The following is an 11,119-nucleotide window of genomic DNA, read 5'->3' on the forward strand; positions in this document are numbered from 1 at the left end:
CATATATGTGCGCACAAAGGTCAGACACACGGACGGACAGAGTGAGTGACAAATTTACTCCTCGGTCGGTCGGCTGAATGAATTAGCAGGGCACTTTGAGTCTTATCTTCTCTCCTGACGTGTCTAATAATGCTCATTACGGCGGCTTATTCAAAGAGCTTGAGCGAGCTGCGGCCTTTGGCAAATTTATGTGGTCTGATCATATCTCTCTCACGAGCCAATGTTTGAAATTCAAACATTATTTTTTCAGTGAGGATAAGTTGAAATTTTAAATTGAATTTCTTACAGTATGTAAATAAAAAAAGCACATTTTTCTGCAAACAAGTTTTTTTACCTCATGAATCAAATTTTTTTTTCACTAAATCATTTAATGATCAATAAAATAAGAGTAAATTATGTTGCAAAAATGTTATTGACATATTGACACAAAGTAAACAAACATTCTTTTATTCAAACTATGAATAAAGCTTAAAAAAAAGTGTGCATCGAACTGGCAGAGATCTCATTTTTGATGCTTTAAATCACAGCGGCATAATCTTTCATGAAAAAAGTTAATTGCAACAATAAAATAACCAACTTAACTTTACTATGTTTATACAAATAAGTTCTTCTAAAATGTATATGATGGACAGGGATTTTCCTTCTTGCGAGAAAATCTTATATAAAAAATAGCTTTATTATAATTTTGGCTACCAAAATGTTGTAATTTGAATATAAAAAAATAAATAAAAGTAAGTAGAAATAAGCTATACATAAAATGAAACGATTAAAAACTAAAATTTCACAGACCGGCTCATCATTAATAATGATTCATCTCTCAGGTGTCAATTTCTTAAAATGAAAATTAAAAATTTAATGAAAAAAATGAGAAATATTTTTAAACGTTTTAGCCAAGACTCTATTGTCTTGTTTAAACACTTCGTCTTTCCCATTCTTATGCGTTAAAACTGACAAAAGAACTCAACAGATGTATGAAGGAAAAGTGAGAGCCAGCTGCCGTTTAGCCGGCCCGGTTAATTGAGTTTCCCCCAAGACTGAGCTGCAAAAAAAGCCGAGCAAAGGGAAGGTGAAAGAAACACACACACACGTCTTGAGTAGGGCAGCAGCCGCCTCTCGCACTACTTTAATTGGAAACGAGCTGGCGCGTGTTTTTGCAAAAGAGTCCGTCCGGAGCTGCTGCCGCGTCCGGATCTGCCAGATTTCGCTTGTAAGCCCCAGCGAAATCCCAGCACGATCAAAGCAGTAATGGAGAGAGAGCGAATACAAAAAATATAAAAAAAAAATCGCTATGGCTTTTTGCTGCCGGAGCTTTTGCTGTTCTCTCTAGGCTGGACGCGGCAAGTGAACTGAGACTGATTTGACGCTAATGGGCTTTCGTCCGTTCACTACTCACTCAGCAGTTGGCAGAATTTGTGCCTACCCGAGACATACAAACACCGACGTGCTCAGCAGAAATGATACACGTCCGCCCCCGGCTCCGACTTGCCCTCGGCCACCCCCCTCGATCAAGACGGAGCTCGCTGGCCCGGGTGCTTAATAAATAATACAATATATATCGGACTAGCGCCCTTCTTGAAATGACCTGTCGGCCGAACCGGCCGGCTGGGGAGATGGGGGCGGTCCAGACCTCCAGACTGACGTATTTTACGATCTAATCAAGAAAAAGCTTGCGAGGTCTCGATGTTCAAAAAAAAGAAACACTTATTCAAATAAATATTTTATCACATTTTGTTTTAAAGAAGTACAACTTTAAAATTAAAATTCACATTATTTGATGAGATTTACTAAATAGAAAAAAGTATTTTTTTCTACCAAAAAATGCGAAAAGTAGGATATTTTATTTCAAAAAGACACAAGCCAAGTCGAAATTACACTAAAAAGAATTGTAGAGATATTTTTCTATTATCAAAATTTGGTTCACTGCATTTTTTGGAATTAATGTGAATGGATCGAATGGTCAACTTCTGTAGAACATAGAAAATCTAACGATAAATTTGCAGTTAGAACTTCAGTAAAATTATAAGAACGTGCTTCATATAGGTCATAAAACTTAAATTAATTATTTACTTTGTATAATTTGTTTACTGTATTCCAAATTGAAAATTTAATTAATATTCATTTATAACCATCTGATAACTTGAAACCAAGTCCATGCAAATTAGTTTCCCAATGTTAAAGGAGGAATATGTAATGGTTCAAACTGAACTTATATTAATTAAGTTGAAGTAGAACTTTGATTAATTTCTAGAAGGCCTTTTGGCACTGCTTTACCAAAACTGTCTCTTTTTATGTAGCTATTTTATAATTAAAACAATTTATTAATACAAATTCTTTTTAATACGAAAAATTATATGTTGACGTAATATATTTTAAATAATAAAATAAATTAAGTTTACTACTTATTGTAGTGTAATAATAAAATTTCTTAATTTTTAAATGTTTCTCTCTCACTTCAAAACTCAATCATTCAACTTCTGAAACCAATATGAGAAAAACAACAGAAATAAAATACAATTTATATAGATATTTAAAGATCTTTAATTGAGTTCAATTTGTAACTTACAACAAAATCGAGGATTTTCACATATTTAACTTTAATATGTCTGTTTACTCCTGATTGTAAGTGCCTGTGATATGCTCTACTTGATACAGTAAGTAAAATTATTTTATCTCAAGAAAGACTTGTGTTCATGACGCAAATCACCCCAGCAGTGAGCCAGGATGAATAATTTGATCCTCCCACTTGATAAATTGCGGAGCGTCACAGTGACTTTGCCGCCGCTAAAATTCTGAAATGCCGCTCTGCAACTAGAGAGAAATAGAGAGGGTCGTGGGTACACAGAGTTCCATTTTTATGAACGAGCAGGCGAAGTGCTGCGAGATGACCCAGACAGCTCATCTTACACCAGAGTAATGGCAGCTTAGCTAGCAGCTAAGTGTAATGCAGTATAATATTAAGCACGCCCGCCCTCTCTTGAGAAGAGAGACTCGGTACATTATTATATTGCCCCCCGACTACTTTTTTATTATTCCTCACTCTTTGCTCGACGGAAAGAAAAATGTGTACAGCAAGTACGTCTACTTGAAATTGCCCATAAAACAAACATTCTGCTCGTGGCCACTTCAAATATCACCGCTGTTTGTTTCTGCATGGGGAGGATGATCGCGAGAGTCACGTTTTCTTTTTTTGGGCTGCTCATTGCACAAGCAAGCAGCCAGCAAATGAGGAAAAATGCTTTTATTAGGGCGCAAAAAAGAAGACATAGAGTTGCTTGCCTTTTTTATTGTTTTTCGCTGCTGGCTGTGCGGCGTCCGTACGTGGGCTGTTTTTGTTTCGTCGTCGGAGACAAACAACGAGAATAAAGGAAGACTCAGCTGCGTCACTTTTACGCCAGAATTATCGAACAAGATAAAAACAACGGAGATACGGAAAGCAGGAATTTCTAAGAACTCTTGTATGGGTGTAAAATTTTGAAGAACTAAATAAACCGTCTGCTTTTTCTGATTTGAAAATTGTTAACGGGCTGATAAGGCAAAACGAGAAAACAGAATTTCCCTTTATTTTGAAGGTTCAAATATTTAAACTGAAATATTATGTGTTCTTCTAATTTATTCATTTAATTCAGGGTATTTTATTATTTTTAAAGACTGCACAAACTGGATTAAAAGTCTGTGTATTAGTTTACATATTTACTAAATTTTATTCCTACACCAATATTATTAATAAAAATAATTAAAACTGATTATAATTTCCAAAAATAAAAATACTTCGCAATTTATAAACGAGCTTTTCGTTAGTTGTTGATGAAATTGTATTGATTCATAAACGAAAGAAACATTTTGAATAAACAAATTCTTCAAGAGGGAGGGGGATTCACTTTATCCCTTCATGATATCCAACTCGAGAAACAGCTTTTATTCTCCTCTTAGGTTTGATACTATTTGAAATAAGCTTAAATGAAAAATATTATAATCAATTTCCTAACAAATGAGTGTTCCGCATAAATGGAAGCTGGTGAGTTTTTTGTTTCTAATTTGAATTCCGGCTCCATTACATCGTTTATTTTGAATCATCGTTCGTTATTTTCGCATCGTTCGGAATAATAAGCGAGCCGGCTATTTGCGGATGAAAAATAACAAGCGGAGGAAGTTTCCGACGTGTCAGTGTTTTTGTTCCAACTGACGATGGGGAAAATGAAGCCTTGTTCTCTCTGGCACAGGATATTGGGCAATATTTGAGGTGCGAGCAGCAGAGAGAAACGAGTACGGAGGCAGAATTTCAGTTGTTACGCTTCATTAGGTGGGCGTAAACAGTGTTGGCGCGCGCGCGTGCGGCAAACACTCGCATCCCGCTTGTTTAGCAGCAGCGAACACACGCATTAGTTGATAATTTGCGTCAAGCGCCATGTTTTGCGCAGCGGAGCCTCCAAAATTTGAATACGAAATGAACAGAGTCAAGCTTCTCACAGAAAAAATTTAGATCCGCATCGTGTTTACTTTTGCGATACTTCAGCTATACTTTTGCTATTCACTTGCTTTACTTTTTAAAAACTGTATACCTGTTTAACACGGGCCTTATGAGGGAGGGTTTTTATACCTGCTCGTCAAACTATTGTGTTTTGTAAAGAAAGGAGGGGGAGGGATGCAAACGCATGTATTTTAGAGCGCGGCCGGCAAGGGTCGCGCAGCAGGCGAGCTGTCAAAAGTAAACCTAGAGTATTGCAAATGTATGCGTGCGGGACCGAAAAATAAGCGTTTTAGACCGCGAGACGTGATGAATACTAAAAGTATACTAGAAGTATCGCAATTGTAAACACGATGGGTACCTAACCGATTTCTGTGAGTTCACATCATCCATTTATATTATAAAACTGAACGAGAGGCTTTCATGTAAATTCAATACGTAACTTTTTACTCTGAAACAAAAATTCGTATTAATTATAATTATATTATTCTTTCAACCATAAAACTATTAATCATTTATTGTTAGCATTATAATTGTACAAATATTGCTCAAAAAGAAAATTTTCTGTCGCAATTATCGAAAAACCATTTCAATTTTTCCCTGAATATATAAAGTTTAAACATTGCAAATAAAAAAGCGTTTAAAGAACTTTAGTGGTGAAATTGATTATTTAAAAAAATATTGATTTAATAAATATTAAATAAATATTTAATTAATAAAAGTAGTTTAAAATCTTGTAAGAAAAAATAACAGCAATAATGTAATTTTCAAAATAAGTTTTTGAATCTCATGCATGAAATTCGTTTAATTTTCACTAACAGAATCTCTGTTTTGCTTTGCTCGTGCGCTTTATGTGTGTTTGATGGTACAAACAAATAATAGAATTTGCGGAATCCGCTTATTTAGCGCGATATTTGCTTGGCAACAGGTAAAAGCAAGCACTCGGAGGCGAAAGCTGGGCAAAGAGATGAACACCGCCGACTCGACGTTTTCGTCCGTGTGTGTGTATACGAGCGGAACCTTCCATAAAGTTGCTGACCTCCGGAAAGCAAGCACCTCTGGCTGTGCAATTCAGCCCGAATTCAATGGCTGCGGAGGTTGTAAAAAAAAAGAAAGAAAGAAAGACCAAGTTTCGCGCAAAACTGGCATTAATAAAACGGAGGAATTCGCGGAGGGCGCCAACAGGCCATTGGGTGCGCGTGCCCACGAGCGAAATGGGGTTGCCTTTCCAACTTAATCCCCCACTAGCTGGCCATTTAATTTTCGATGATTATGCAACGCGTGCGGCGCGCCTGTCACGCACGTTGCATAGCCGCTCGAGTGGCCAGGCGCTATACACGAATAGAACGACCTGTTCAGCTAACTAACCCTTTGGCTTTCACGCGATGCGGGTGCTTTCGCCGGGCGTGTTTGTTTTCGTGCTCCCAAACTGCTGGCGAAAACAAAGTTTTGGCCGGAATGCGGCTTTTGGTCGGAATTCGGACGGCGTGCGACGGCCTTGAGCTCTACTTTCTGCGTTTTACTCGCTGCAGGGGTGGTTAAATGCTGTTTTAATGAACCCTCAAAACAAGGGGGGAATTGTTATATCGCGATGAAATTTGTGTCGCCTTGTAACGAAAATTTAAAACAATTGTGACAATTAAGAACTTACAATTGATGTTTTCATCATGTGAAAAATTCATTACACAAATTTTTACATTTTATTAGCTCAAAATCTTTGAAACTTAAATTTTTTAATTTTAAATACAAATAAACAGTAAAATAATATTAAGAAGGACTGTAGCCAGGGCCATTTGCATTATTTTATTGAAAATATAAAAATTTAAATGATTTTAAAGTTTTAAATAATTTTTAACATTTGTTAACTCCACGAAGAGGCAATGTTTGTAAGAAAACAATAGAGCCAAAAACTCTTTCAATGTTAAGAATTTCTATTCAAAGATCTATTTATCATTGCAGGCATGGAATTTTTAATTTTAACAAAATGTTTATAACTTTTTTTATGCTAATTTTTTTCTATAATTTATTTTTCCTTTTGGGCGCATTAAAGGTTTGCGGAACATTCCATTCGTTTTCTCATTGTCAGAATAAAAATTTTGAATTCCAGCATTTATTTTGGATTCGATTGCTAGCGCAGAATATAGACATCTCCTCTACGAGTTCCAATACAGTTTTTTCTGCAGCAGGCTTAACTCGGCCTAGGCCATTGACAGAGGTCGTGCAACCCCACATTTGTTAAATTCCAACTTTTTTTCTCCTCTTGCAAAGTCCATTTCCTGGGCTGGCGGGCAACGTGCAGTTGTTGCCATTGCAGCGCCCCTGCTCTCGTTCTCATTCCCCAGCTCACTCGCTCTCATCCAATTCCACTTTGTTATTTTGTTGCCGGGCCTATTTTTCCACACTGCTATCTCTCTCGTGTGTACACTGACTTTCAAGTGTGTGCTTTTCCGCCTTGCCGGCTTTTTAAGCAAATTCCAGCGTCCCCTCCTCCGCTCTATGGGGTTAAATGTGTAAAATAAGGGCCGAGATAAAGCTATACTGAGAGAGAGAAACAGCGCCGGGTTCGAGATTTCTTGTTTATTTTTTCATCCGACGAGCGCTGCATCACTATGTACTAAACATTGAGAGGCTGCAGCTCATTTTTCTCCGGGGATCTCATTTCGGAAAAATTACCCCTGTACACGCTGCGAAGAGGATGCCGCTCATTATTAAATATTCATCGCTGTAATTATTTACACGCGCAGACGTCACGCCGATCGTAAAGTTGAGTGGCGTTTGTGTAACATGTCGGGGAGGAGAAAATGAAAAGCTGAAAGAGAGACTTTCCAGCCTTGATGGGAAAAAAAGTACAATGCTCAAGAAACAACACGATGGTTTGAGTAAAATGCCGATTTTTGTCAACATTTGCGAAACAAACATGCTTTCGGCAAATATTTCCTCAAGAGTTCGATGTTTTTGAAATATTCATCCAAATCGCCCATCGCGTTTCCACGAATGCCAAGCCTGGGGGAAGAATGGCATCTTTTCCCACTGACATCTGACTGCTCTGGAACTCCCAGAAGGATTCCGTCGACAGATGGAAAAAGAAAGAAAGAAAGTGTATCCGAGGTGTGAGGGGAGTTCGAAAGTTGGTGATTAACTGTTGGGAAGTTGCTATTATCTGGGAGCGTGTCAAAATATTGCCACAAATGGAACGTCATAAATCTCTGTTGTTGTCCAACTTGCAGTAATATGTGTAATTTGATGAGTCGCTTTCTCGTTCAGAGACGGACGGATTACTCACTTTTATGGCAAAGCTTTTAGTCTTGCGCGCACGGAGACACTCAGCCATCTCGTGGCTTTCAAGTAATCCCTCATCTAATATTTAGATAAATGGTAATCTGAGAGCTCGGATTAATTTCAAAAGTTTCTCTCGGCGGAAAGAGGCGCTGCCTGCTTTTATTGACTCGCCAAGTAAAGATTTCCCGACGCAGCATCGCCAGGTGGCTAATTAAAAATTGATCATGTGTGAGAGAGTGCGCAACCACCTCCGTGGCTGTTGCACACCAAAATGGTGTGGGAAGGTATAAAAAAGGGACACTTTGTTCGTTAAATTTTAAACACGCACAGACTGCTGCCATTTTCAAAGGCATGTATAACATTAATGATGTGTAATTTGAATAAATTTTTATTCACTGAAATGTAAAAATATTCTCATTAAAAAATATTTTTTTATGAAAACGCAGAGTTGAATTTAATATAAAAAGACTGGTGAATGTGAATATATCTTCTAGTCTGTTATCCTCCAGTTTCTTTCCCGTGTATAAGCAATTTAGTTTTTTTTTTCTTAGTTTTAATTATAGATCTGACATGTTCTAAAGATAAAACAGCATGTGAAGGAAAATAATAATTATTTTATTACTTAATGCTATTATAAACAATTTGCAATTTGAATATGTTTTAATTTTATTCTAAATGACGGCTGTAAGTTTTAGAAAAAAAATTAATTTAAAAAGTTATTTGTTTCTTAAAAGTCAAAACCCAATAATCATTGATTTAAAGCGTCTAATGAAAAAAGTTTAGCCAAGAATTTAACATGAGAAGAAAAAAAATTTAAAGAAGAAAATGCATCAAATATAAAGCAAAAAGGCTTAATTTAAGAACAAGGACAAAACATTTCATTTCTAATTTCAGTATATTATGAATCTCATAGTCATAATTCACAAAGATCCAATTTCGCACTCATGACGTTATAAAAATTAATTGTGTGATAAAAATCTACATTTTCATAGGATAAAAATATATTTAAAAAGCAATAAAAGAAATTTTTTCTATGACGTATGAAAGACTTTCTTCTCATTCGAAAACCATGTTGTGAAAAGTTGTTTCAAAACGGCAAAAATTCATATAACTACTTTTGTTACTGCCGTTCTCTGATCCGTCACGAAAAATACAACCAGAGAGAGGAAATAGAGAAACGAAGTTTCATTTCCCTTGTTAAACTTTTCACAAGGCCCGTGCCCTTTTCTGGATGTGCAGGGCTAATTTTTTTTTGTCTGCAGGGATAGCATGTGGTTTTTGTACGGGCATCAGGTGCAGGCACGAGGGTTACTGCAGTGACGTGCCTCCTGCTCCGGCCAACAACAACACACACCACATTACACAAGCGAAAGAAATAAATTAAGAGGCTTGCAAATTGGATCAGCACGCGCCGCTTCATGTTACTTTCCGAATTTAAATATTTATGCGTGGGGCGAAACCCCGCGAGTGGATTTATGTCTCAATTGTGAGAACTTTTCTTTTACTTCTTATTTCTCTCCGAAAGCAAAATGTAATTGCTGAAAGAAGGGTGATTTACGACGGCGCTAATCTCGATTTTATTATACCTCTCGGCGCGCTCGCGGCATTAATTTTCCAAAATCATAAACAAATATTTGGCACGTGCCTGCGCAAATAATAAATAATCGCACGTCTCCTTCTTTCCTTCTCTCTCGGTGTGCTGCAGCGCGGCTCATTTTGCAATTTAACGCCCTAATGAGTATTTGCTAGCTTGTCTGCGACGGCAATTGCGCTTGGACGCCGGCCAAAGTAGCTCCTTAAAACAGTTTATTCTTGATGGCAATTGAAGAAAATACGCAAACGCCATTGCCTACGTGTTTCAGCGGTGCAGGATTTGAAAAATTAAAAACGTGCAAAGCGAGGTAGAGTTTGTTGTGAAAAAAATCTCACTGCGAAACTCATTCCAGCAATTATAATTAATTTTAAAAATTCATCCTTGTTGTTTTTAGAAATTTCATTAAAAAGTAGAAGCCTTTTCTAATATTTTAAGATTGAAAAAATACAACATATTATTGGCTGAAAACATTAAACTTCAGGTATTTTCCCCAATTAAAAGTATATTTTTCTCAATTTTTAAATTTCTAGCTAGCGGAATTTTTTGCTTTTATTATTATTATTTTTTTATATGTTTTGAAATTGGTAGCCAATATTTTTTTGAAAATGAATATTGAGTTTTAAAATTCAACACATAATCATACCTTAATAATAAATCAATATCCGTCAAAAAACCAGTTTTAAGATGACATTTCAGGTTCAGTGTAGCAAACTAAATCAGACAACTAAAAATATTTAAAAAAAATTCAATCGCTGCAAGGAATTGAATAATAACAAAATTTATCATCGTTTTTTTTCTTTCTTTCAATTTTCTATAACATTTTAATAGATAATTTTAAGCGCTTCAAGGTTAAAACAGTTTTTTTATCATAACTTCAAATTGTTTTGCAGCGAAAAAGTAAGTATAATTCAAATTAAAGAAGCGTACGTGCCACGGGAAATTAATTTCCATGCATCAGAGTAAAAAAAAACCCGTATCGTAAATTCAACCCTAAAAATATATCAAAAGTTTCCCGTTCGAATTTATTGTGCGCAATTAAAACAAACGAGCAAGATAGCGGAATAAAAAAATTGAGGAGTGCTGAACTCGGGCCGACCACGCTCGTAAACACTTGGCGAAATCGCACGCACGTAAGGCCGCGCTAGAAATTTAATTAAATATAAATTTCAGGCACATTTTTGCGGCCGGTTTCGCAGACAATAATTTCCACCGCACGTTGTTTGTTCTCAGCGCAGGCAGGGAATAAAACAAAACGGGTGGAAAACAAAAGGGGGAGTGGCTTTACCTCTTTCGGCTTGGCATTAGTCCAAGAGTGATGCGATTTTCTCCATCGAGCGAGGCGAACACAGTGTCCAGTCCAGCAGACAGAGGGAAAATAAGCAGAGAAACACACTTTGCACCGCGGGAGAACTTGCACCGGCACCACTTTACAAGGGAACACTGAGGCAGCGACTGACGAGCTCCTTTGCAGCGAACCGCGCGCCAGATGCGAGCGAGGCAGGCGGACACCAGCACCAGCCTCCCCTACACTTGGCTGACACAACTACACGACACCCTCGCCAACCCAGCACAACGTTACCCCTAAAAGCGCGCAGAAAATTTGCAATAATTTTAAAAAAAACTCGGGTTTTATAAAATCAGCTCTATTACAATAATTATATTTAAAAAAATAAATTTTACAATTAATATTTACAAACAAATTAATAAATAATATTTATATTTTTCTATCATTTTATTATTTATTTAATTTATCCTTTTTTAATACTTTCAAATTTGAATAC

General features: G+C 36.6%; 1 protein-coding gene across 1 annotated transcript in view; it reads right to left on the bottom strand.

Moving 5' to 3' along the window:
• Positions 1-10,772, bottom strand: part of LOC132201159 (uncharacterized) — a 111,842-nt gene extending 101,070 nt beyond the window's left edge. The window contains exon 1 of the mRNA XM_059627102.1: positions 10,624-10,772. Within this exon, the coding sequence (XP_059483085.1) occupies positions 10,624-10,640 (17 nt within the window). The 5' untranslated portion in view covers positions 10,641-10,772. The remainder of the gene's footprint in view (positions 1-10,623) is intronic.
• Positions 10,773-11,119: the final 347 nt, after the last annotated feature.

Source organism: Neocloeon triangulifer, unplaced genomic scaffold, assembly GCF_031216515.1.
Source record: "Neocloeon triangulifer isolate White Clay Creek 2 clone unplaced genomic scaffold, ASM3121651v1 ptg000014l, whole genome shotgun sequence".
NCBI classification, from domain to species: Eukaryota; Metazoa; Arthropoda; class Insecta; order Ephemeroptera; family Baetidae; genus Neocloeon; species Neocloeon triangulifer.